Genomic DNA, 27,965 nt, shown 5'->3' with positions numbered 1-27,965 from the left:
CCATATAAACCGATATATCGATTTAACTTCTTGAGCCCCTGGAAGCGACAAATTTTGTCCGATTTGGCTGAAATTTTGCACATAGTGTTCTCTTATGACTTCCAACAACTGTTTCAAGTACGGTTGGAATCGGTCTATAACCTGATATAGCTGCCTTGTAAACCGATCTCCCGATTTGACTACATGAGCCCTTACAAGCCACAATTTTTGTCCGATGTGGTTGAAATTTTGCATGCGGTATTCTCTTCCAACAACTGTGTCAAGTACGGTACAAATCGGTCTATAACCTGATATAGCTGCCTTGTAAACCAGGCTCTCGATTCCTTGTTCGGTTCCTAGAAGCTGGCTTCACAGAAGTTTGGTATGTATTGGGTTACCCAAAAAGTAATTGCGGATTTTTCATATAGTCGGCGTTGACAAATTTTTTCACAGCTTGTGACTCTGTAATTGCATTCTTTCTTCTGTCAGTCATCAGCTGTTACTTTTAGCTTGCTTTAGAAAAAAAGTGTAAAAAAGTATATTTGATTAAAGTTCATTCTAAGTTTTATTAAAAATGCATTTACTTTCTTTTAAAAAATCCGCAATTACTTTTTGGGCAACCCAATAGGATAAGATTATGTCCTTCAACTAAATTTGTTTTGTATCATATTTTAACAGAATCCATGGTGGTATGTTCCCAAGATTCAACCCGGACTGTTACTCTTAAATTATTTTTTTTTTAATTTTGCAATTTTTCTTATTTTACTTTTCAGATTGGACAATGCTGTATCCATGAGTCTGCCACCCTCAACCTGTCGAGATTATGAGCGTGATTAGACGCTAAGCAAGGAACAACAACTATTTCCATAAAAAAAACAAAAACTGCCATTAAACAACTACCACTACAAAACTACTAACCAACAAGTCATCACAAGTGCATTTATTTTGAAAAACTTTCCAATATTAGATATAATGAGAAACAACTAACCCCCCTCCAAGAAAATTCATTTATAAACACTGCACTCCATTATTAGAATAAGTTAGACAAATATGCATGACCTACAATGTAAGGGGTCCAACCAAACAAACCAAAGAACACTAAACCAAAAAAGCATTTGACAAAATTCAATAAAAACCATCTTACCAATCAACCACAAATCATTCCATTATCTCATTATGAAACACAAAACTCACCACAAAACATCATTTCTTTCCAAAGAAACCCAAAAATATTAGATGAACAGATGTTAGTTAAAAGAAAAAAATATATACAAAAGCTTATCATTGTCTGCCTAGAGATAGACAATCGAATATAGTGTGTTCAATACGCAAAAGAAGAATGGGAAATCTAACAAAATTTGGACATGATCACATAGTAAAGCAACAACATCAATGATTTTTGAATAATTTTTACATTAACACTGTTTCGGTTCTCCTGTATGAAAAAGAGAACAATGGATTTACAGTATGATTTCAGAAGGATAATAGAAAAGACACAAAAAAATTTCTCATTTCACAGCGGCAAAGATAAACCCATACATACTCAACCACACAATGTAACACTCACACACACACACACACACACACATACAAAGTTCAACCAACCAACCTACTACTTAAACAGAAAAATTTTAAATGTTACCAAACTATTTGATATAAAATAAAAAAATAAAAGTATTTACAATTTTCTTTGTACATGGGTACACAGTTTCAGACTTCCTTTTGGTATATTTATTTCTTGCTGCTCTTTAATAGATTCTCCAAACATTTAACTACAATTTTCATATTGGCCTTTTGTTCCGACAATTTGGCCACTTCTCCCACAATGGCAAATAGGGCTTTGGCCTTACCGCTTTGATACTGTTTAGCTGCCTTTGCTTGATTCTCTATAGCTTTCTGACAATAGTCAGTGATGAGGTTGATATCTGATATTTGCTCCAGTTTGTGGGTTTTAATCAACTGAAAAATGGAAAAAAGTTGAATCGTTATATAGCTATGGTGTGTGTTTTGTGTGATGTCATTCTATTGGGTTGCCCAAAATGTAATTGCGGATTTTTCATATAGTCGGCGTTGACAAATTTTTTCACAGCTTGTGACTTTGTAATTGCATTCTTTCTTCTGTCAGTTATCAGCTGTTACTTTTAGCTTGCTTTAGAAAAAATGTGTAAAGAAAGTATATTTGATTAAAGTTCATTCTAAGTTTTATTAAAAATGCATTTACTTTCTTTTAAAAAATCCGCTATTACTTTTTGGGCAGCCCATACGAATATCATACCTCATTGACTTCTCCCGTATGATATTCGTGTAATAATTCGATTAATTTCCGTGCCGCCTGTAAATTTATTTCCTCTGCGTGTAAAGCCTTAAGAATATCCTTCAGATGGTTGTATGTTAAATGGCTAGGGGAAAAATGTTGCAATTTTGTTTAATTAGTTATTGGATGCTCGCAATTATCCCGGCCGACCAGGGATAACTGTGGGAGACTTACTGAAAGCAGCAGCAGCCGATGGGTTGTCAGCTGATGGGTTGTCAGGCGACACACTGATTAGGCGTATGCAGCAACTCGTCTGCGCGATATGGCTAGAAAAGGGCTTAAAGTTCAAGCTCATAGTTGTCCCGTGTCGGTCGGGTGAAGAATATTTTACTTAATACTAAGCCTTTTCATTCTTAAATTATATCTTTAACTACGGTCAAAATATAGTTAAAATTAAAAAAAAATAAAATTGGGAAAAGACAAGTTTGTATCTTAGATTAAGATTCTAATGTAATTACAATAATGAGCGTTCTTAAATATTAAACTTTATAGAGGCCATTCGGGAAGTAAAGTGAAATTCAATCTTATGTCCGCTAATATTACAACTAATTTGCCGATGAAGAGTTCAATAAATAACAACAGGGATACTTCTTTAATGTCAATGAGGGCAGCCCAATTTAAGTTTAAGCACAATTGTTCTGGTAAGAAAAAAATCAATATGCCGAGGGCATTAAATTTCCACAGTTGATTGAGGAGAAAAGCGAGACTTTGTCTATGACATACGGCTACATTTTCAATTGTGTGACGTCTTTAGACATAATGCTTACGGAACAATTGCTTTTTGGATTACAGTCTTTTGTCGTGTAGGACTAGATTATTGCAAAGAAGCCCGATGATTTCGCTAAGACGTATCAGATTGCAGATCGCCTAGAAGTGTCTAACCGTTCGGCGATGGAGATGAAGAACTAGGACAGTATCGAGTTCACAAACGGAACTGGAAGCTAACACCAACAGCATAGGTTATGAGTCTACCAGATGCAAGTGCTGTTTGTCGCTTTGCAATGGTTTTGGAGAAAAACATAAAAGGCAAAGCCACTTGCTACGCATATAGAAGAACTGGCCATAGAGTTAGAGTTTGCAGAACCAGAATGGCATTAGTGTCCGATGATGGTACAGAAGGCGGCAGCGAGTTGGTTCAACGTCTAAATCAGCTGAATGGCGTGAATAAAAAAAGGACGCAAGTTAAATTTAATCGGTAGGAGCAGTTGCCCAGCAACAAAGAATTGAGTGCACTATGTGTCAAAATCAGTATTTAGCGCATTGAGTGTGTTCTCAGTTCGAGCAATTTTTCGTTGGTTGTGTGTTATGGTTCTTAACTATAATGCACACACACACACACAACCATGACGAAACAATTAAAGGTGGTCTCATTTGTACAACAACCACAAATCATATGGTGCAATCCGCCATCTTACCATCAAACTGATCGACGTTTCGCCATTCGTATACGCATCCGACATGAGCAGAGAATATGAGAGAAAGGAGATAACAACAAAGAGAATGGAAACAAAAACCTGACATCTTAATTCCGTCAAACCTGGCCGGCTGTTAACAGCTGTTCGCGTGGGACTACCTTTTTAAATCTGCCTTGACACACAACCAAAACTCATTGATAGATAGTGCACTTTGTGGGAAAAATTGTACTCAGCTGTTTGTTGTACACTACCTGTTTTAATATGTCTTGGGCGGACGGAGATTAAAATTGAGCTAGATACCGGAGCGCGCCGTGTGGTATTGTAAGAGTAGCAACACTTAAAAGGATTGTGCTCAATCCTCAAATTCACATAACGGAAAGGAAATTTACAAGAAATACCGGACTTGACATCGAGAGCTTGGGACGTGTGGTTGTAAACGCCAAAATAGGGTCCACTACCAGAAGTTTAAATGTGTACGTGGTGAAAGGCGACTTTGACTCCTTGTGTGGCAGAGAATGGATAGAGCAGTTCGTGAATGAACTACCCAGTATACTATGCTCCGTATACAAGAAATTTATTTCCTCTGTCGACGGTAAGCCGAGTCTTCCAAAGTTTGAAGACAATCAGGCCAGAATTTGCTGGCCACTTCTGAGGGGGTCGAATAAACAGAGTGAGTTGGGTCTTTGGGTCTGGTCATGAAAAAATAGCTTACATGTCGCTAGAGGCATACCTACAGATTTCAGTATCCCTGAAATGTGCAGGGTAGTTCCTAGTCTAGCAAGCTCATCCGGGATTTTGAGGTCTTTTGAGAATGAAAGGGTGAAGGTCATTGGCTAAGCGGACCACGTCGTTATCATGGTGGGTGGCCGTTTTCTTTCTGCTATTACGACCTCGTTCAGGGTGATTAAGGAAGTTATGCTGAAAGGTTGAACTGGTCCTTTCCATTAGGAAGAGGAAGATGGGTGTTTTGATGGCTTCCGTCCTGGATGGGGTGGAACTATCGCTTTCTTCGGAGGCCAAGTAATTGGACGTGTTTGTTAACCAGAAACTATGTGGGGGAAGAAACCTTGAAGGGTCAAACGTGGACTGAATGCGCTCTACTCTTGTCGCAACTCGATAGGAAGGAGTTGGGGGCTGAGACCGGGGACGGTGCACTGGAAGTTTTGTCGGGGTGGCATATAGCTGTGCCCATCGCAAGATCATCGAGAAGGTACACGGTACCTCCGCAGTACTAACCTCTGGGGCAAGGAGAAGTGCCCTCACGGGCAAGGAGAAGGCGCTAAATGCCATTGTCGATCTCATGCCTCTGCAGCTATATGTTAGATGTGTGGCAACAAAGATCGCCATGAGACTGAGGAAGTCAGGTACATGACTCTCCTCTTCTGTTCTGCGGCAGCTCATAATGCCGCGTGTACATTGAGAGCTGCCGCCTCAGTGTACAACACACTGCTACAACAACACCATGCTATATGCGTCGTAAATGACTATATACCAGGGGAGTCCTTCCATACAATTAAAGAATGTTCATGATCTACAAGATGTTGGCAAGACTACTTATGAACTAATTATGCATTTGTTTTCTTACCAGTCCTCTACATCGATGTTCACTTTATTGCAATATGTCAGCAGATCGTTAAGAAGAAAGTTAGTTATAGTTTTTGTGGGTATTGCAGGTAACTGTTTGATTATTTTCAAAAAGTGGTCCAAGAGTATGGGTTCATTCTGTTCAGATTTGGTTTGCATGAAAGAAAAGGTATGACAAAAGAAAATAATAAACTTAATAAATAAATGTATGTATGTAAAGCAGATAAAAAAACATTAAATTCTTAAATTACTAAAATAACACAAAGCACAAAGAAATAATTTAAATTCTAAATTAACTTCCTCCGGTTTGACAAATGAGTTGGTTTTTTTTGTAGACAGATACTCACATTTCATTTCAATACCCACCAATGAGTCTGACCCCAGATTACCCCTATTGTTTTCAATTTAGGTATACAATTTTACTTACCACCAATATTATAGCCACTTCTTGGTTAAGTTTGTAGTGTTCCACTAAATATACTCTAGTTTCTTCAGGTAGTTCTGGCAGGTCTTTCGCTAGTGTTGGCACCGAAACTAGTGAATATGGGTCTTCGTCGTCGGTCCCATCATCCAACATATTTAAACGCAATGGTGGTAAATTTGGTTCGGGCATAAATCTATAATCCTGCACAACCTCTTTGTCACGCATAGCAATGGTACAACGTTTTTCTGCATCCCATGAGCGTGTTTCATTTATTATAACTCCACCTTGCGAAACTATGTCGAACTGACGTTGTATTTCATAAGTAACAGCTTGCGATATACTACGAACGGAGCCAATATTCTTTACTTCGGTGCGAGTACCCAAAGGTTCGCCTTCTTTGTGAATTGAAATGTTAGCATCTACACGCAGAGCACCCTCTTCCATTTTGCAGGAGCAGGTCTTTAGGCGACGCAGTATCAAAATTAACTCTTTAATAAGGGAGGCGGCCTCTTCGCCCGTTGCAAGATCGGGAGCAAAGACCAATTCCATTAGGGGTAAGCCAGCGCGATTTAAATCAACTAAACTTCTTCGCATTTGCTCATCATGTAAGGACTTTCCGCTGTCCTGTTCTAATTGCAATTGCAATAATTGTACAGTCTTGTGATAAACTTTTCTGCCAGGCACTATGACAGGAAATGTCATCTGACCGTGGTTAGCCAAGGCAGCTCTTTGTTGAGTTATCTGAAAGCCGGCCTACGGATAAAAAATTCATTTAATGAACTTATTGCAAATGATGTTTGGCTATAAATACCGGCAAATCTGCATAGAAGTAATGCTTGCGATCGAACATTGAAACCTCGTTGATTTTGCAACCCAAAGCCAATGCCGTTTTGATTCCTAACTCTACACATCTTCGATTTAGTACAGGCAGAGTTCCAGGTATTGATGCATCGAAATACGATACTGCAGAGTTGAGAGGAGCTCCAAATGCCGTACCACTGCCAGAAAATAATTTGGATTCACTTGCTATTTGGGCGTGCACTTCTAATCCGACAACACTTTTCCATTTTCTATGAAGGATGTCTTACTCAAAATTAGATTGATACTTCGCAGCTGCTACAGATTCACTTACCCCTTAAGTTCTTTGACAGGCTGCACTTGAAGTGACAGGTATCTAATGGAATTTCCATTAAAGATATTAACCTTTTTCAGCATTTTAAACAAATTAACATTTGGAGTTCACATAACAACCCAATTGTTATGAATAGGGAGAAACTAAAATGAATGATAATTCAAACAGCTGACATTTGTAATAGGGTTATAATATAAACAATTGGTAAATACGGAGCATAGTCAGTTGCATCGTGAAACAATTAGAGGTGGTCTCATTTGTACAACAACCACAAATCACACGGTGCAATGCGCCATCAAGCTGCTTTTTCTGCTCATGTGCGTACATGTATACACAGCCTTAAATCCGGATTCAATGAACAGTGTAAACGGGGTTCTAGGCATATTTATACAATGTATAGTCATTAGCCCAGCTGATGGAATTTTCGAATTTCAGAGTTGTATCCAAATCCCACTGGAACGTCAAATGCTTTGCTTGGATTTAAAAGGTTTTTCACATTTTTATAGTTTTATTTTTTAGCAAATTTAGTAATATGACAGCATAGTGGAAACTTGCTCCACCCTTGTTGTTGTTGTAGCATTGCCGGCATCCCTTGCCGATGAAGTACTTCATCAGGTCAGTCCTTTCCCACAACGTTGTGTAGTTGATTTAGTAGTCATAAGCCTAGCTGATCAAACTTTCCAATTTCAGAGTTGTATCCAAATCCTACAAGAATGTCAATGTCAATTTGACAGAAAACAGAAGTATGACAGCCTGGAGAGAATTTGCGCCACCATCCCCACAGGGTTGTATCGTTGAGCTCGTTGTTATTGGGTTTATGACTTTACCTTCTAATTGTACCAAGCACTGTACCAAGATATTTTCATTTACAGTGGCAGTGGCCCAACAGCAAAATATTGAGCGCACTATCTGTCAAAATTAGTGATTAGTGCAACCCTGATTTTGTGTATGTTACTAGTTCCCGTCATTTTTCGTTGTTTGTGTGCTATGGTTTTTAACTAAAAGACATACACGCAACCAAAACTCGGTGACAGATTGTGCACTTCGCGAGAAAAAAAGTGTACTCAGCTGTTAACGGTACACACCTGGTAATTATGTCATGCAATGTATTATTAAAAGTAAAAGTCGATTATTCGATTTTTTTTTCGATTATTAGATCTCTTATTCACAAAAGATATCGACTTTTTTGCACAAACAGTCGAAAAATCGATTAGTCTACAATCAACTTTCAGATCCCTAAGGCAAACGATGAAATAAATGGAAATAAACTTGGTAAATTTTCTGAGCTTGACAGAAATTTGCAATAGCATCTACCCAATCATTGCGATCACGACGTGCAACCCTTCAAGCTGGAGTCCAAATATCCAAGAGAATTTCTTATAGGGAAAGACTACAAATTGTGGCTAATTCCACCATTTGGAAAGGAGTATTTGTCGTCGACAATCAACATAAGAAAAGGCAACCAAGGAGGATACGACGAATAATAAAAAACAATGAAAGAAGAGAAGGTAAGAAGTTAGTTTTGTAGTGAGTAAGTGGTGACAAGAAAAACTCATAATCGTATGACAAAAACTAGCATATCGTTGGAGACAGTGATTGGTTGGTCGGTCAGTCTGACATCCCGACGACATATACAAATACAAGTGCCAATGTAGGAATGGATACATGGCTCTGTAGTTACTTGCAGAGCGCAACGCGTTGTTTATTTTGGTTGATATTATATTTGGCTTTTCCTTGATTTGTTCTATCTTGCCAATCAACATGGACAGCTGTTTTAACCAAACTATCGATGATAGCTGCTGTTGCTGTATTTTTGCCAAAAAAAAAACGAATTGATGCTGCCTTTTATTTCATCTCCAGACAGATGCCAGTGTGGCTGAGCACTGGTAAAGACTTATTAGGAAAAATTGTTTCTTATCCACAAAAAAAAAAAAAAAAATATAAATTAATGAAGATACACATGATTGTATGTATGTTTTTTCATTGCCTTCTACGCATATATGTATATATTTGCAGATTAGAAGCAGAACAGAAGCAGCAAAAGACGAAGACGTAGCAATAACAGCAACAGTAAAATCACAAATCAACAACTACCACTCCCCCGCCAACAGCATTATAATTATACTAAAACCAACTCATAGAAAGGCAGCAAGTCGTTACCATAACAAACAACAGCTGGAAGCACAACAAGCAGTGCCCCACCAATACCATACCAACAACAACTATTGCAAAAGAGAGCACTACTGCAGCTTCACCATCATCGATACCAAACTTGAGCAGGAGCAACATCACCATCACTATCATTAAATATTCCTTTTAACGTAAACTGCTGCTTGCTGTGGTTAACTTTTTCTTTAACGTTTCCCCATAAAACCATAGAACGAAAGCAAATACGCAAAAACAAAGTTTTAACAAAAATTCCATAAACTACAAAACATCAGCCTGAGACTTTTGAAACAGTTGAAGAAAAAGGAAGTTATTGCTAAACTATCACATTAACATTAACAACATACAAATTTGTGATAAGCTTGAAGGATAATGGATTTGGAGAAACTATTTCACGATTTAGAATCAAATCAAAACTATGAAAGTGAAGAAGCTAAGAAAAAGCTTGTGGAGTACTTTGCCCAGAGTAAGTTTGATGAATATCTAGGTAACATGTAGTGCCCTAAGGGAAGAGGATATAGTATTATTGTTTTTTGTCGGTCTGTACATGCTCCGTACTCGAAATATCGGATTTCCCTGATTTTTAGCCCAATTGCCCGAGGTATAGAGATAAAGGAATATTTAAATTGGAGGATATTTTATAGATTCAGAAAAAAGTGTCATAAATCTGTTTTTCCGATTTAAAATAAAAAACTTCAAAATAAAGCAAATTCCCAGCAAATTTTGCCAAACTTGAAGTTACATTGTAGGTTGGGACAGACGAATAGAAAGAACGACATTCAGATTGCTTTAAAAAGCAAAAGGACAGTGATCTTTCATGATGGACACGATGAATGTCCTAGCCAACGACTGTAGAACTTTAGATTCCTACAAGTTTTTGGTACTTGTGTGTGGGGGATTCGGTCCCTATTCATGCTTGTTCTTTTGAAAATTTATTTATTTAATCATTGTTTCATTCATTTTATTATCATTTATATATATTTTTCTTGTTTTCAGTAAAAGACCAATGGCTGGTTCATAGTTTGATGGAATATTATTTGAAGACTGGTTCCGTCCGCATTGTTGATGTGTTGATTAGAGCTCAAGGGCCGCACGATGGTTATATTTTTGATCGTTTGGCTGATTGGCTAAAGACTCCATCACAACGGATAAATGCTTTGAATTTATTCTGTTTTGTTGTACGTCGTCATCCGACCTGGTTATTTAAGGTGGAGAAGCATCGTTTGATTAAAGACATGCTACATTGGTTAAAGCAGTTAGAGGTAAGTACACACACACAGACTTTTAAAAGCTTAACAACTCAGGCCTTAGTCCAAAAAAAAACAAAATTTTGTCACTACGGAAATTTTGTCATTAGATAAAATTTCATGAAAATTCTGTCTTTAGTTAAAATTTCATGGAAATTTTGTCTTTAGATAAAATTTCATGGAAATTTTGTCTTTAGATAAAATTTCATGGAAATTTTGTCTTTAGATAAAATTTCATGGAAATTTTGTCTTTAGATAAAATTTCATGGAAATTTTGTCTTTAGATAAAATTTCATGGAAATTTTGTCTTTAGATAAAATTTCATGGAAATTTTGTCTTTAGATAAAATTTCATGGAAATTTTGTCTTTAGATAAATTTTCATGGAAATTTTGTCTTTAGATAAAATTTCATGGAAATTTTGTCTTTAGATAAAATTTCATGGAAATTTTGTCTTTAGATAAAATTTCATGGAAATTTTGTCTTTAGATAAAATTTCATGGAAATTTTGTCTTTAGATAAAATTTCATGGAAATTTTGTCTTTAGATAAAATTTCATGGAAATTTTGTCTTTAGATAAAATTTCATGGAAATTTTGTCTTTAGATAAAATTTCATGGAAATTTTGTCTTTAGATAAAATTTCATGGAAATTTTGTCTTTAGATAAAATTTCATGGAAATTTTGTCTTTAGATAAAATTTCATGGAAATTTTGTCTTTAGATAAAATTTCATGGAAATTTTGTCTTTAGATAAAATTTCATGGAAATTTTGTCTTTAGATGAAATTTCATGGAAATTTTGTCTTTAGATAAAATTTTGTCTTTAGAAAAAATTTCATGGAAATTTTGTCTTTAGATAAAATTTCATGGAAATTTTGTCTTTAGATAAAATTTCATGGAAATTTGGTCTTTAGATAAAATTTCATGGAAATTTTGTCTTTAGATAAAATTTCATGGAAATTTTGTCTTTAGATAAAATTTCATGGAAATTTTGTCTTTAGATAAAATTTCATGGAAATTTTGTCTTTAGATAAAATTTCATGGAAATTTTGTCTTTAGATAAAATTTCATGGAAATTTTGTCTTTAGATAAAATTTCATGGAAATTTTGTCTTTAGATAAAATTTCATGGAAATTTTGTCTTTAGATAAAATTTCATGGAAATTTTGTCTTTAGATAAAATTTCATGGAAATTTTGTCTTTAGATAAAATTTCATGGAAATTTTGTCTTTAGATAAAATTTCATGGAAATTTTGTCTTTGGATAAAATTTCATGGAAATGTTGTCTTTAGATACTAGCCGAGAGATGGATATAATCACTCGGCGATGAAGCATGGCAAGCGGATTTTTAACTTTTCTTCTCTTTTGGTTGTTATTTCAGATTGAAAAGGAAATTGTACCTCTGATGAGTGCTCTCTTGGCCATTATTACTTTGCTACCGATTATACCCAATCTAGTTCCGAATTTCCTAAATGACTTATTTGCCGTTTTTGCACATTTGGCCTCGTGGAATAGTCAACATCCTAGTCGTTTGTCGGAAGATAAATTGGTTCATCTCCAGCTGGGATTGCAAATGTTGTTTCATCGTTTGTATGGCATGTTCCCGTGTAACTTTATGGCCTTCCTGGCGGATTTCATACGCAAGGAGAAGGGTGCTATATTCCAGCATACGATTAAGCCACTGTTGGAAACGGTGCGTTTGCATCCGATGTTGGTAACGGCCACCGTGGAAACAGAGACAAACAGCGAAAGATGGAAGGAAATTCAGCCACATGATGTTGTAGTCGAATGCATGCGGTTGTCATTGCCTATGAAATATCATGATATCAGCACATCGGTGGCCTCATCATTATCATCGACGTCGACAGCGATGGCGACTAGCTATACCAGCAGAATTACAAGTACATTTCAACAGTTAACCACTGCTGCAACAGCAACATCTACCTCAGCAATGATCAACTATCAGACGTTGAAGGATAAGCCGCTTTACACAAAGCTGAGCGCCAGTGGCGGAGGTGTAAATAGTTCTGGTATATGGAGTCCTTCTTATGAATTTATCAATTCCACACACACACCGATGACGCCAACGCCGTATATGATGCCTTCGGCTTTAAATCAAGGATCTTTGGGCGTCAGTGGATGTTCACCGCCGGAGGCTGCAGTTGAGGCAACCCCGGAGACCACACCGCTGAAGGACAATAGGGAACTAAAACGTCCTTCCATTGGTGGGGTGGCCGGTGTGGCCAACCCGCTGGCAGTAAGGGCAATATTCGCCAATAGTCAACCATCTTCCCCTCATCGAGGCAAAGACTCATCATCACAACACTACCAACTGCCGCAAACACAACACTTTCATTTCCCCGATGTCTCCTTGGGGGCGACGGCGGCTGCGGCGACCACAACCACCACCACCACATTTGTCGAACAAGAACTCAATGCTAGGATTATATCACGAATGACCACCACGTGTGACCGCAAGATACAGCAGGTGTTGCTGGATCGCAATCAATCACAAAGTCCCTTTCAGCCAATAGAAGCCCAGTCGGCGAAAATGGGCTTTCAAACACCTACCGACTATTGTCGCACGCCAGATGTGGAGACGGGCAGTACCAGTGGAACCAGTGGCCGATACTATCAATCGAATTCGATAACTCCCCTGTCTGCCCTTACAGCAACTCCCACATCCGGATCGACGCCCTTGCCGGTGGCGACAACAACCGCAGACATCCCCATAACCAAAGTATGTGATGAATGTAATGAAACTGATCAAACCCTCTGTACCGAAGGTGGCCTTCAAATGCCCACTAGTCGTTCGATGCATCTGCTGGCCAAAGGCATTAAAAGACGCAATCGCATGACTAGTTATTGTTACAATGAAAAAAGTTGTGAGAAAATTGGTGTCAATGGCAATAATGGTTCCGCTGACAAGACGCTTCACAAAGTTCGTAGAACTAAATCCCTCTCTTCTCTCAATGTTGTCTCTTCGAGAGCTTCCCAGCAAAGTTCCGGCGATCTATCCGATACAAACGATGATGATTTTGCCCCCGCTTCCATAGCTGTGCTGACCAACAGCAGTAGTGTAGTAAGGCCTTTGCAAAAGTGTCCCAAAATGATTTCCATAGCCTCGGTCCTGAAGACTAACACACAAGACAAGTGTGTACAAACTCTTGAGGCAGTGCCTTTGCAGAATCATGAAAACTCATTGCTGCAAATGTTAATGGAGAACAATCAACTGCGCACAGCGAATGAGGCTTCACGACATACACCAAACGAAATTTTAGATCAATTCATATTGCGTGGTCTCCACAGCAGCACCTGCAGCCTAGACAATATCTTCGATAAGGAACAATTTCAGTTGTTGAACCTACAATTGCAATACGAGCGCTACCGCCGTGAGATACACGCAGAACGCAATCGCCGTCTCATGGGCAGATCGCGTGACAAGAGAAGCCTTGAAATGGAACGCGAGCGTTTGAAGGAGCAGCTGAAAGATTTCGAAATGAAAAACAAAGAGTTAAGTTTGCAACTGGACAAGACCAAGAAAGCCACCAACGAACGAGAGCGTGAATATCAAGACGAATTGTCTGCCCTCAAGACCAAATATCAAAATGAGCTGGAACAAAATCGATGCTTGCGTCAAGCCAATGAGAATTTGCAGACCAAGCTGACGGAGGATGTATCGCAAAGAAAAGATATCAACTATGAAGTGGAGGCCTTAAGGGGTCAAGTTTTCAGTTTGACTACGGAACTGCAGCATGCTCAGCAACAAGCCGATGTGGGCATGCAGTGTCGACAGGAGTTGGCTCGTTTAGAGGCCGATTTCATAGTAATGGGCGAAGTACAAATCAAGTGTCGCGACAAATTGACCGAAATCGATAATTACAAGGCCCGCGATGAAGAACTGCACGTTTTGCAAGAGGCCTACAATATCGAGCTGAAAGGTAAGTGTAAGACTTTTTAACATTATTGGTTTCATCCATGCGGCGACTCCCCTTTGTAGATCTAAAACATAGTTTGGATGATAAAACTTCACAGTTGGATAGTGCACGCCATAAAATACAGGAACTACACTCACAGTTGTTGAACAATGAAAAGGTTATAACGGAACAAAAGCGTCTACTGCGGGCCGTCAAAGATGAGTACGAGGAAAAGTTTAAGGTGAGTTGCCTACTATTTGCCACAAGTAGAGGTTACATTTATTTATTTTTCCTTTTTTTAATTAAGGCCTTGAACAAAAAATACGAAGTCCAAAAAACCATCATAGCGCAGATGGAAGAAAAGTTTATGATGTCTTTGCACAAACCTTTAACAAATGCACCTGCACAGACTTGTTCGCCGGATACGGATAAAACAGGTGAGAGGGACTAAGGAACCATTCAATTTTCTTTGCAGTTTAGAAAATGCAACTGAAACAAGACAAAGATTCGTGAGATGTTAAATCGGAGAAAATTCTATTGAATTTTTGTCTTGGCGACATTTTTTTTATGATTTTGAAAAATTCCTTGACTTTTTTTTCTTTGAGGTAAATTTTGCTGATGTTATGTTTTTAGGGAAAAATTCAGTGATTTTTTTATGGGGGAAAATCTCACAGAAATTTTGTCTTCTGAGAAAATCTTACAGCAATTTTCTTTAGAGAAAATCTCATTTTCTCTCTAAAGAAAATGTCAGAAATTTTGTTTTTAAGACAAATTTCATTGATATTTTAATTGAACTTTTGTCTTAGACTGGCCCAGCCAAGATAAATCGTGATGACCAATGCGAGATTTATCTTCTCTTGAGACTGACATTGAAATGTGTTGGGTGCAGAGTTCTTTCTCATTATTTTCGTCTTCGCTTACCGACGGGACTTCATGCAGTTGCATATATGTATGTTAAAATTCCTCCGCTAGACTCATGCTCCATAGCGAGGTAAATATAATTATCCTCAGAGAGGAAAAACAGCTTCGGAATCAGACGTAGTGCGCTCATTTTGAGAAAATCATCACTCCAATCCCATGGCAGCCGGTTGTACGTACCGGATTGACCCGATGAAGTTCGTCCTTCATTGGCAAGGGCTGCCGCCTTAGTTGTACAACACACTGCTACAACAACAACAAAACCATTACTCAGAAGGTTCACTTTGCATATTTGTATAAACATTTGCTGTCCAAGAAGCCCTTATCAATGAATATATATTGGGTTGCCCAAAAAGTAATTGCGGATTTTTTAATAGCAAGTAAATGCATTTTTAATAAAACTTAGAAAGAACTTTAATCAAATATACTTTTTTTACACTTTTTTTCTAAAGCAAGCTAAAAGTAACAGCTGATAACCGACAGAAGAAAGAATGCAATTACAGAGTCACAAGCTGTGAAAAAATTTGTCAACGCCAACTATATGAAAAATCCGCAATTACTTTTTGGGCAACCCAATATATTTTGTTTCGCTGAATCCTTTTCTTGGCGATAATGTGGTCATGCACATGAAAGGTCGCTTGGTGCGGTCCCCTCTCTTTCGCATTCGGACTTTTATCCTATAATACCTCCTTATAGAAGTTGGTTAGCAAGACTTTAGGTAGCACACGTTCAAGTTAAGTGTGTTTATGACGGAATTCAATTGATGCTACGTACTTTGAGAATGGAATTGAGTTAAATTGTTGATACGTTCGGTCGTTTATCGCTGAAAGGCATGTCTTTTGGATAAGGAGAAACATTGCATTCAAATTATGGCAGCACTCCCGAAAATGAGGAATTTAATTGATATTCGTCCACTACAACGACTTTGCTGGCCCATTTGAAGAGAAGGCCATCGCAGCGCAGAGGTTAGCTTGTTCACCAATGGTGATGAACGCCTAGGTTCGAATCCTGACGAGAACATAACAACTAAAATTTCAGCGTTGTGAGGTTACCATGCCATTTCTCCTTAAAGAGGTGTCGCTCCGCGGCACGCCGTTTTAACTCGGCTATTAAAAGGAGGCTCCTTATCATTGAGCTTAAACTTGATGCGGACAGCACGCATTGATATGTGGAATGTTTGCCCCTGTTCTTTAGTGGAAGTTTCATGGGCAAATTTGTATTTGCCCATTTGAGGTGAAATCGTTCACTGGTCGCGCTTGTGGCTGTTCATTTGAAAGAATCGATGTCGGATTTATCTGCTGCCTATTTCATGGCCGCATTTAATTGCTTTATTGCCCGTCGTGGTTATTGCCGCATATTCTCTGAATATTCTGCCGAAAATTCTACAATAATGTCACACGATTTATAAGCGCTTCTTGTGAGAATGAAAGAGATGTTGTTCGTTTCATTCGTAAAATTTGTGAATCGACTTCCGATGGTTGACCTGTTAGATCGGGGTCTTTAGCTTTTAGGATGTACCTCTAGCGAAATTGTTGGTTGCAGCCAAACATTTATGTCGCCACCGAAAAATATTGTATTGTAGTTATGTAGAATACAAGAGGCAACAAACATCGATTCATAATTTTGGCCGTATTTTAATCATTTTTGGCTTCCACAGTACATATGTACTAAAATTAATGCTGTTGTTGTTGTAATCACATTTTCATGTAGAGGTACCAATCCTCGTCAAGCTCCTGTAGTTGAGCAAGCTCGTTTCGGTCCAAAGGACCGATCGCCGCGTGAACAGAGTGGCCATTAGTTACTTAAAGGCGCCAAAAACTCGCCTTGTCATAACGAGCATCATAGGCACTCAGTGTCACTCGACCTCTCACCGAGACTTTGCCCTCGATACTGCTGATTGGCCTCAACTGGCGTGGCAGCCACTCCATTCCACTTTCCGCAACCTGTAGACACGCCCGGTAGTTCGCAGCTAAGCTTCTCGTGACAGCAATGAACACCACACAGATCGCGACTCAAGTCGAAATTTTTGGAGGTCCCGCTGGAACATTTTGGTGAACTATGGGACGCTGGAGTCAAAAGTTTCAGACATTTTATTGTCATTTTATATTGATTCTTCTTCCGTCTACCTAGTCCACACTTCTCTCTGAGATAATCCTGATCCGTCATTGGTTCCTCCATCCAGCTCTAAAAGTCTGGCTACATTAACTGGATCGGTCCATATTCCCTCTGCAGTCAGATTGGTTGGTTTTGCTGGGCACTCAAGGTAGATATTTGTAATAGTATCGTCTAACCTTGAGCTATGCCTGTTCAGTCTATTACACCATCTAGAAATCAGTTGGGCCAGAGTAGTTCTGGTCTTACTGGGCAGGTCTTTCTCGTCATTAGTAACCACCAATTGGCACCCAAGGTCTATTTTCAATTGGTGTGATAAGGTCGCAGTAGTTACTGCATCTTGGTTGATATCCTGTAGACCCGCTTTATATGAACAAGTTGTAAGCAGAACTGTGATGTGTTGGCGGACTGCGTTTTAAAAAATCCAAATATTCTTCTTGTTTCTGGGAAGCAGTGAGTCGCAAAACACGGTGGTTCTCTGGATGGCAGCCCATGAGAAATTGTTTAGATAGAAGATAGAAGTTTAGCACTGCAGGCGCGCAAATTAAGAGCATAACAAAGAAAGCAAGAGCCGTAACTGTGGGTACATCGCTAACGCATTTGGCCAAATCACACTCCTACTTGGTCTGCATCCATTTCTATGGAGTCAGCTATGTCTGGTGAACCTGTTGCCGTGAACAAGTCTGAACATGTGTACGTTACTGCGGACGTTTTGGATGCTTACACGTGATATAGATACGCTTGTCGTGTATGCAATCATCCGCTTCGCTAGGGCAGTCCAATACATTTTAGACATGTCCTTAAACCTTCGTGCTGAAACCATTGCCAGACATCGGAACTACTTGCTGCAATGCTTAGAAAATACCATGAGGCTAAAGACTGTCATAGCCATCTACTACACGATGATCGAAAAATTATTGGTCCTGTTAAGAAGCCTCATCCTGCCCTTATGTTATTACCTCATCTCGCCCGAAAAGTAGATTGAAAAGTCGTTCGTCCGTTGAATACAAATTTATGTGCCGTTAAACTAGTTATCCCATCGCCCTATGTTCCTTTTAATGGTTACCGAGATTATCTGGAGGTATGCGTGCATAGTGTTGGTCCATCTTTCCTTTTTCAATACCGAGCCAGATATGCGAGTCAATGGTAGGCCATCTAAAGCTTACCACGTCCAACCTTGATGTAGTACGATTCTGTAGCTTCTCGGTCACATTGGTGTATGATCTGACGCAGTCGTTTATAGTAACGGCTAAGGTGACCGACCTGCGACAGGTTTTCACGCCGGAAATACTTAAGAATGTATTATGCTAAACCTCTGGCAGATTCTTCCTTTTTATGAACGTGGTGTTATTGTTGTAGCCACATGACTATATGTGGAGGTGGCGACCCTCGTCTATCTCCTATACGTAAGCAAGCTCGTTCCGGCCCAAAGAACCTATCTGGCCATTGGTTATTCAAAGGCGCCAATAACTCGCCTTGTCATATCGAGCATCATAGGCACTTAGTTGTTGTTGTTGTTGTAGCAGTGTGTTGTACACCGAGACGGCAGCCCTTGCCGATGGAGGATTCCATCGGGTCAATCCGGTACGTACAACCGGCTGCCATGGGATTGAGGCACTTAGTATTATAAGATTCCGCTCGATACCGCTGATTGTCCGGGACTGCAATTGCAGCTACTCCGTATGAAGCATTCCACTATCCGCAACATGGGGACGCGCGCGGTAGCTCACAGCTAAGCTTCTCGTGATAACAATGAACACCACACAGATCGGAGCTAAAAGTATCAGTCTGTATGGTGCTCATAGTTATGCAGTGGTCGTGTATGATTAGTTACCAGTACCGATGTCATTGCGAAGTTTATGACGAGAAGAGTCCAGGTTTCGCCGGTCCAATATACTATATTCGATTAGGTGTTATCGACTGCATGCCATACCTAATCTCGTCGTTATCCCATATACATATCTATATCGCTAGAGGTGCATACCCAACTTTTACAAAAGGTGTCCCTGAAATCCTGTTTCTAGAGAAAATTTCATAAAAACTTTGGTCTTTAGAGAAATTTTCTTTTCACTGAAATTTGTTTCTTTCCTTTTCCTGGTGATATCAAAATGTTAACCCTTTACCAAATTACTTTTTCTTCCTAGATATTGCCTCCTCCGTTGAACGCAATTCACCTTTGTCCACTTCATTGGCTTCCAGTGAAAGTTTATCGACCAGTTTGAGATCTTCAGAATTGAGAAATCTTCAGCAACTGGTTGAACATCCGATTCCCGAAGTGACAAGTAGTAGCATTAATGTTCCTTCAGGCACTACAGGCGCTGGTATTAGTATCGTTGATGGTCAACGTTTACCACCTCAAACATTGGATTTGGCTTCGTCGGCAAATACGGCAACAAGTTTGCTAACAGACCCCAAGGAACTTGGTTCACCTGAAATGCTGGGGTCCACAACGATGACGCACATGCATCCACATTCACATCTGCAGCCGGCACAACATCAGCAACCCACGACTTCGAAAATGCTACATCAACATCAGCATATGCCGGTGACGAGAACAACGCCAACGACTTCTTCGACAATGGAACAAACGCAGCATCGTTGAGCACACACACACACACGTATACACAACCTGAGCAGCTGTTAGAGTGTGTGTTTCTTCAATTTTAATTGTCAACTTTTGTTTTTGTTTTTGTTTTTTTTTTAACACAACCAACCAACCATTATTGCAACAAAACAGCAATGCTGCCCGAACCAAACACAACAAACACACACACATAAGTTTTGTAATAAACAACCGTCACGGAAATTGTTTACGAACCTTCTTATATACATATACTACGATAAACAACAAACATACATACAAACTTACAAACATATAAATATCTATATACATATATACAAATCACAACGATAGGGGCCGGCGATGCCATCTCGCCGCCACCATCGAAAAATTTTATCAAAATCCATTTTATACTAAAACTACGAAAAAGAAACTAACCAATCAGAAGGAAAACGGAACGAGAAAAACAATAATTCACGGATTTTAATTCAAAACATGTATCAATGCCAAAATGAAGACACACACATAAAAACGAGAGATTGAGAGTGAGAGAACGAAAACAAGCGAATGAGCAAGCGATTGATCAATCAAATGATTGATTGATTGATCTACACCCCTAAAAATACAACTACCACCACTCTTTGGCCTGGCTAAGCATTATCCAAAAACGAAATACAACGCTTTAACTATATTTTTTTTTGTTTGTTTTTTGTATTAGGAACATTGAATTGAAACTCAACTTCACACTCCCGTCAAAGATTAAATTAAAAAGAAGAAGAAGAAGTTATTATCACTTAATCTACCTATCTACCATACACAATATGTTATAAATAACAATAAAACTAAAGAAACAATAATTGAAAATAACGGTAACTAAAGAGATCCATCTACACCAACAACACCACCACCACCACCACATCAAATAACTATCCTCTCCCCCCAGAACGAAAAACAATAAAATAAATCAAAAATCTATTCTGTTGTTTACCATTGTATTCTTCATGGGCATTGGCATCAAATAATTAATGCTAAAACTATGACTTTCAAAGAATATTATTGCAAATTCTCCAAAATAGCTTTTGAGGTTATAACACGAACAAATTTTGCCAAGGATAGGCTGAATATACTACATATTTATGATTAAAGAAGCTTTGGAGGCCACTGTAGCGCAAAGGTAAGCGTTTGCGCCTATGACGCTGAACGCATGGGTTCGAATCCTGGCAAGAACATCAGAAAACATTTTCAGCGGTGGTCTTGTTGTTGTAACAGTGTGTTGTACACTGAGGCGGCAGCCATTGCCGATGAAGGATTTCATCGAGTCAATCCGGTACGTATAACCGGCTGCCATGGGATTGAGGGCTGGTTTTCCCCTCCTAATGCTGTTGACATTGTCAGGTTCTATGTCATTTAGAAACTTCCCAAAGAGGTGTCGCACTGCGGCACGCCGTTCGGACCTGGCTTTAAGAAGGAGGTCCTTTATCATTGAGCTTATTCTTGAATTGGACAGCATTAATTGATATGTAAGAAGTTCGACCCTGTACCCTAATGGAATCATGGGCAACTTTGCATTTGCGATTAATGAAGCTGGAGCAAATTTTCTGACTAAAGCAGTGACACTAGCAGATGAACCTGATAGACTTAGGCAAAGCAAACCTGACAGTGTGATCTAAGCCGTCAAAGTCTATTGGCCCTGACAGAATATCAATACTGCTATTACCTAACGGATACCATCAATCAAAGTCATATATTCCCATACTATAAAGGCACTGAGGCGCTATTCCCAGCCCTCAAGCTGGCTGAGGATAGCGCCTCCCTACCTGTCATTGATTATTGACATGCATACCGAAAGATGCACGCACAGCATAACAACAGCACTTACCGTTATCACCTCGCGCGTGATAGCTGTGAGCACCACATAGGCTGGAATTTTGAGGTTCTATTTGGTTCATCACTGTCACGAGAAGCTTAGTTGCGTGCACCCGGGTGCGTTCACAGCTTACAGATAGTGGAATGCTCCACACGGAGTAGATGCAACTATCAGCGATATCGAGCGGAGAGTCTCAACATAGCAGGGAGCCGCATAGCATAATACTGAGATGCTCGATATGACAAGGCGAGTTATTGGCGCCTTTAAATAACCAATTGCAACTCTTTTCCCACGGCGATCGGTCCTTTGGACCGGAACGAGTTTGTTTACCCACTGGATCTTTACGAGGATCGACACCTCTACATGCAAATGTAATTACAACAACAACAACCATACATATCAGGTACAGCCTGTATGGGAAGATTCGGTGAACGAAGTGTTCTCGTGGCCCTTGATTTATCGAAAACTTCGATACTGTCCATCACACTTCTCTTCACGTTGAAGTCATCGAGTCTCAACGAAAAGATGGATTCTAAACTACATGGGCGGTGATCAGTCCTACATGGAATTTAGAACACGAAGTCAAAGTCCGTAGGGTTAAACAAGGAGTTGTTTTTGTAGCAGTGTGTTGTGTTCTATCTTTCTACTGTTTGGCTGTGTTGAATATCCAGATCCAGGAAGTTTGCGATTAAGGGGGGGTGCGTGTCTGAGTCGAGTGGGACTGGCTGAGCAGTTAAACAGATGACCTGTATAGTGTGGTCCGAGGTTACAATCGGGACACAATTACTGCACGTTGCCAATCCTTGGTGCATCTGCCGGATCGTAATTAAGCCAGAACTACTCTGGTTTGCCATGGGTGGTAAAGTTCTTCAGTTGCAATGGGAGGCGGTCGTTCTCCAAGGCCCACATTCACCCGATAGCTATTCACAGCATCAGTTGTTGTTGTAGCAGTGTGTTGTACACTGAGGCGGCAGCCCTTGCCGATGAAGGACTTCATCGGGTCAATCCGATATGTATAACCAGCTGCCTTGGGATTGACAGCATCAGTGTTGTCTAGATCTGCTTGATATGCCGCTTGACTTAGAGGTTCTCTCTCTTGTAGAGCTAAACCTCTCGCTCTAAATCATGTAGATCACCCTTAAGGCTTCTGGGTGGCGAATACTTATCCACAAGATGACATAAACAGGCCAGAAGCTATTGTTTGGACAGCATGTAGTGCCTTGATCTAGATTTTCTCTCTTGTAGAGCTGAACATCTCGCTCTAAATCATTTATATCCACCTTGAGGCTTCTGTGCGGTGGATACATATCCATAAGATGATGTAAACAGCCCAGAAGCTATTGCTTGGACAGTATGTAGTTATGGCTTCGCACGGATAGGATCTTTGTCTCCGACGGTGGTCGACGTGAGAACTGAGGAGGCAGCCCGTTTCAGTTCGATGGCGACTTCCAAAAAATCTGAATATTATTCCACTGCGTGTCACATTGCTGACGAGACCACAATGACCTTACATAACCTACCACAGACAGGCCAATTGCTCTGTACGTCAACAACAAGGTTCCTTTGGAATGAAGGATAGGTAGAGGTCAAACAATGACGGAGATATCACCTCGCCCTGGGGATCTCCCTGTTTCGCCCAACTGCGTTTCAATTTCTTATCCCCAAATGACTGGCGACCACACCGATAATTCGCGTTTCCAGCTTGGCTGGAAGGAAGTGTTCGCGAAGTCTTCAAAGTTTTTGTTGTAGCCACATGTCTATATGTAGAGGTGGCGATGCTCGTCTAGCAAGCTCATTCCGGCCCAAAGGACTTATCACCGCGGGAACATGATGGTCATTGGTTATTTAAAGGCGCCAATGACTCGCCTTGTCACATCGAGCATCATAGCCATTCAGTATTTATGCAACCGCCCGGCCTCTCACTGAGACATTCCGCTTCAAATACAATTTAGCACAGATTTAGCACAGTTGTAAAATACTCAACTCCAGATGAATCCAAATTCTTCAACATCAATGTAGAGTTTCCGTCGGGGCCCAACGCCTTGGATGACTTGACGCCATCGATAACATTCGCAACTTCGTCCACGGTAAATTGTAATGGCTGTCCAGCGGTTCGAAGATCGCGGATACGACGAATGGCTCTCCTACAGGCCTTGTCACTCTCTGGATGGTCAATAAATTGACGGTTGAACAACCTGGTACAACTCTTCGGATCAGTCACAGTTACGTCGCCAAAAGTGACTGAGGTACTGGCACCCTTCTACCGGGGTTCAAGAGGGACTTAAGATTAGACCACAGCTTGCCTCCCGTTTAAGCCAGAATTCTTTTCGATATTCTATTTTCATAGAATTTTTATAAAATAGTATTATTTAGGAGAAAATGTTCTTGTTGATTTACGTTTTTGTTTTTTTTTTATTCGCAGTAAATAATGTGTATATTGGGCAACATCTTATTGGCCCATCATAATTGATATTGGAAATATTTTTATTTTCTATATAAATATGAGATTAAATCGATAATCAATACTACATTTTCCTTCTATGTCTTATTTTTTTTTTTGGCATCTTAATAAATAGTAAACAGATCTAGTATAAATGGAGTGTGAATTAAACTTATTTTACAAAATACCACCACTACGCATCGAGGTGGCATTTAACATGACAATTACAATAAAATGAGATAATAATAGTAGAAAACATATACAAATTATAAAACATAAAAATACAATTTCTTGATCGAGACTGTGATTGTTATGACACAATGTACCAAGACAGTCTTCCTCTGAACGACTCAACTATTTTACTTGCTCGGAATCACTTGAGGACATAGCCGGTGGTGTGGAACGACCATCTTGTTGAACCTGATGTTGATTTACCAGGCGTTGACGTTCCAAATACATGGAGACTTTGATGTTGCGCACTTGATGATTATTGATTAGTTTCAGGAGGGCAATAACTCCAATGCCGACGTTGATGGCAAATGCACCCCAGGCACCAAACTGCAAAAACAAAAAAAATTTAATTAATAAAAATGTTTGAAAAATCTTCAAAAATAAGCTTTGTAAAAGTTTAAACTCATTTTAACGTTTAGCACAAAGACATGTCGTCACATGTCACATGTCGCAACAAATGCAAATTTCCAATCATTTTACCTTAGGTTCTAGTTATTGCATTTAGCAGGGGGGTCAGAATTGGAATAAACCACTACAAAGTCTTATTTCTAATTTATGACTTAAAACTTAAATTACCTGTGCCGTTCCCATTTCGATGTAAAATCCAGAATTCTCTATATTATCGGTATTTGCATGTATAATATTTTGCCCCGCCGTTATTTCACACGTTGGAAAACGTTCAGTCATACCATCACACCAAACAATGAAACCCAATGTTATCATAATGGATGAAATAATACACATTGCCAATATCCAAGTGCTTAGCACGACATCGATGAATAGGCCCAAAAATGATTCTTCATCTTTCATGCGCACATAACGATAGATTTGTATGGAAGAAATGAGAGCCATAAGAACGCCCGTGACCAAGGGAAAGTTACAAAAATCTGAAGAAGCCCATTGGGGATCAAACATTCCATCCTCCTCACGCCATTTGCCTGTTGTAAATAACAAACAATGACCGCTGCGTGATAAAACAAACGAAAAACAATTATATTAGTCACACTAAGTAGGGGGGCTTTGGGGCTTTATCGAATATTACAATGGTACTCACCAAAAATCTCGCATATTTAAACTAAGGGGAACAATCATGCACAGAGCCAAGATAACCACAATAACATGTCCTGTTATTTGGCTTAGCAATAAAACATTAGCTAAGGCCATTTTATGCTATAATTTTGCGAATTTATTCAAACAAAATAAAGTTTTCCTTTCGACAACGAAAATTATGGAAATTATCGTATTTGTTGTATCTTTTACGTAGTTTTACTATTTCTTTGTTGGTCAGCTGTTCTTATAATAAGAGTTGCCAATACTACAACATATATTTTGCCCCAGTAAGCACTTATGACATAATTACCAGGTAATGTACCGTTAACAGCTGAATACAATTTTTTCTCGCGAAGTGAACCATTTGTCAACGAGTTTTGGTTGTGTGTGTGTATTATTGTTAAAAACCTTGACCCACACACAACCAACGAAAAATGGCGCGAACTAGCAACATACACAAAACCAAAGTTGCACTTATCACCGATTTTGACAGATAGTGCACCCAATATTTGTTGTTGGGCAGGATTCACTAATAGAAGGTTAGGTCACATGCAAAAACACAAAGTGGATAGGCCCCATAAACATCATTAAGGATGTCAAATCTGACGATTGAAAATGTCATCATATAGGAGAAAACGTAAACAAAGAATGAATGTAAAAAGAGAACAAGTTGACATCCTCAATGCCAAGTACTGCCAAATATTAAAAACAAAAGTATATCGGCTGATCGCTTGGCTTAACCTTATTCAGTGAATCCTGGTTGTTGGGCAACTGTCACTACCTGTACATGAATATATCTTGGCTGGTACCATGCTATATTAACCCAGGAAGTGCACAGAAAACAGCTAAGAACAATTTTTTTCGCCAAGTGCACTATCTGTCAACGAGTTTTAGCAACGTTCAGTTATGTATGTGCATCATAGTTAAGAACCAACGAAAAATGGCGCGAACTAGTAACAAACTCGAAATCAGAGTTGAACTAAATACTGATTTTGACAGATAGTGCACTCAATATTTTGTTGTTGGGCAACTGCTCCAACCTGTAAGTGAATATATTTTGGGCTAGTACCAAGACGTTAAATTTATCTTAGCTGGTACTATGTTCATTTTCATTTTACTACGGTGGCCTCTGTCCCTATAAAGGTCAAATTCTTCTATACCGCTTTCATCTGTGCCCATGCCCTGATAGAAGACGAGAACGAAGAAACATATAAGTTGTGAGCTCCTAAAGAGAACATATGAAGGCAGTCCCTCACATGATATTAAAATCGAGAGAACATCCGAAAATGGATTGAGGCTAAAAGACTTCGCTGTGATAAAAACATGGTATTTAGGTTATGTTGAAAAGTGGGTGCGGATATAATTCCGCCCCATGACACTATGGACAAAAATATAGACTACGTTTTTTGTTGGGAAAAAATTTCCCCAAATCGTTCTTTCGGTGGTTTGACATGGTTACCACATTTAATTTTTTTTGCCGTTTACATATAAAAATTAATATAACACCAACCAATTTATAAGCTGCTTAAGTAAATGTTTAAACACAAATGTGAGGGTGTGGTCCGAACTCAAATTCATATATGTTGTTGCAATTTCAACCAAACCCTATCCCTTCGAAATAATGAAACACAAAACTGTTTAAAAAGTACAAATAATTAGATTTTGTAGTATTTTCGTTGGTATAATTAAATAAGCACAACTTTCAAAAATCCTTTGCCAGCATCTTCCACTTCATGGCGAAACAATGAAAGGTGGCCTCGTTTGTACAACAACCACAAATCACTTGATGCAATCCGACATCTTGCCATCAAGCTGATCGATGTTTGGCCAACGCACACAAAGCAATTTGTGGGCGTGTGTATATGTATGCCTACATGAGCAGAGAATATGCGAAAAAGAAGATAACAACAAAGAGAATGCAAACAAAAATCTGACATCTAAAAACCGTCAAACCTGGCCGGATGTTAACAGCTGTGCGCGTGAGACCACCTTTTTAAATCTGCCTTGCTTCCACTTGTATAAAAATGATGTTGTAAAAGCAAGATATATTTATTTAAAGGTAGTGACAGTTGCCGAACAACAAAATATTGAGTGCACTATCTGTTGTGCGATCGCGTTTATATTACGTAAGAAATCGACAGTAGTTGTGCTTTTTTTTGGACGTCGTAAAATGTCGTAAATGTTAATAATAAAAAACGAACACTTTTCATTCATACATTCCGCTCATTTTTTATACCGCGAAAACCGAATATAGTACCAACCTTAAGCCATGTACCATGACCACGCCCCTACGTTGGCTCATATCTGGTATTGTGTCCCCCACCTACGTACCGGTCTTTTGCCGGCAAAATCGGACAATGAATAGGAAAGTGATCCCGTAGTCCAATGTATCCCGTTATGACACCGAAAGCAATGCTGACCATCATCTTATTTTCATTGATTAATAGCCTCGTCTTTTTATGATCCGAATCACCCCATAGGATTTTCGTCGTCCTAAATCCCGTTTACATTGCTCATTAAACTGGGATTTAAGGCTCTCGTCAGCTGATTTCATAGAGGGAAAACAGATGATCGAGCCATTAAATCAGAATTTAAAGAGCAGTGTAAACGAGG

The 27,965-nt window shown here is 39.2% G+C and overlaps 4 protein-coding genes across 5 annotated transcripts in view; 2 read left to right on the top strand and 2 right to left on the bottom strand.

Annotated features, from left to right (window-relative positions):
* The window catches only part of LOC106090224 (rootletin), a 60,406-nt gene extending 58,732 nt beyond the window's left edge, over nucleotides 1-1,674 (top strand). The window contains exon 13 of the mRNA XM_059362664.1: nucleotides 753-1,674. Coding sequence (XP_059218647.1) covers nucleotides 753-816 — 64 coding nt within the window. The 3' untranslated portion in view covers nucleotides 817-1,674. The remainder of the gene's footprint in view (nucleotides 1-752) is intronic.
* LOC106090226 (glutamyl-tRNA(Gln) amidotransferase subunit B, mitochondrial) lies at nucleotides 1,657-6,993 on the bottom strand. Its single transcript, XM_013256356.2, has 6 exons — nucleotides 6,849-6,993; nucleotides 6,528-6,786; nucleotides 5,720-6,469; nucleotides 5,294-5,430; nucleotides 2,255-2,378; nucleotides 1,657-1,938 (listed from the first exon to the last, which is right to left on the bottom strand). The coding sequence occupies exons 1-6, from the start codon at nucleotides 6,929-6,931 to the stop codon at nucleotides 1,711-1,713; spliced, it is 1,581 nt and encodes a 526-aa protein (XP_013111810.1). The 5' UTR covers nucleotides 6,932-6,993; the 3' UTR covers nucleotides 1,657-1,710.
* Nucleotides 6,994-8,067: 1,074 nt separating this feature from the next.
* LOC106090227 (hamartin) lies at nucleotides 8,068-20,455 on the top strand. Of its 2 annotated transcripts, none has more exons than XM_013256357.2 (7): nucleotides 8,068-8,356; nucleotides 8,865-9,480; nucleotides 10,011-10,276; nucleotides 11,639-14,198; nucleotides 14,258-14,415; nucleotides 14,482-14,611; nucleotides 19,349-20,455. In XM_013256357.2, exons 2-7 carry the CDS (start codon nucleotides 9,387-9,389, stop codon nucleotides 19,804-19,806), a joined length of 3,666 nt encoding a protein of 1,221 aa, XP_013111811.1. In that variant the 5' UTR covers nucleotides 8,068-8,356; nucleotides 8,865-9,386; the 3' UTR covers nucleotides 19,807-20,455. The 2 variants fall into 2 exon arrangements, with proteins under 2 accessions (XP_013111811.1, XP_013111812.1); XM_013256358.2 differs by lacking the exon at nucleotides 8,068-8,356 and adding an exon at nucleotides 8,488-8,734.
* Nucleotides 20,456-24,013: 3,558 nt separating this feature from the next.
* LOC106090215 (transmembrane protein 179) lies at nucleotides 24,014-25,600 on the bottom strand. The gene is made up of 3 exons (XM_013256335.2): nucleotides 25,357-25,600; nucleotides 24,879-25,266; nucleotides 24,014-24,629 (listed from the first exon to the last, which is right to left on the bottom strand). Exons 1-3 carry the CDS (start codon nucleotides 25,464-25,466, stop codon nucleotides 24,426-24,428), a joined length of 702 nt encoding a protein of 233 aa, XP_013111789.1. The 5' UTR covers nucleotides 25,467-25,600; the 3' UTR covers nucleotides 24,014-24,425.
* Between the last annotated feature and the right edge of the window lie 2,365 nt (nucleotides 25,601-27,965).

The sequence above is a fragment of the Stomoxys calcitrans genome, chromosome 2 (assembly GCF_963082655.1).
Source record: "Stomoxys calcitrans chromosome 2, idStoCalc2.1, whole genome shotgun sequence".
In the NCBI taxonomy this organism is placed as follows: domain Eukaryota; kingdom Metazoa; phylum Arthropoda; class Insecta; order Diptera; family Muscidae; genus Stomoxys; species Stomoxys calcitrans.
This window is presented reverse-complemented; position numbering and strand designations above follow the sequence as displayed.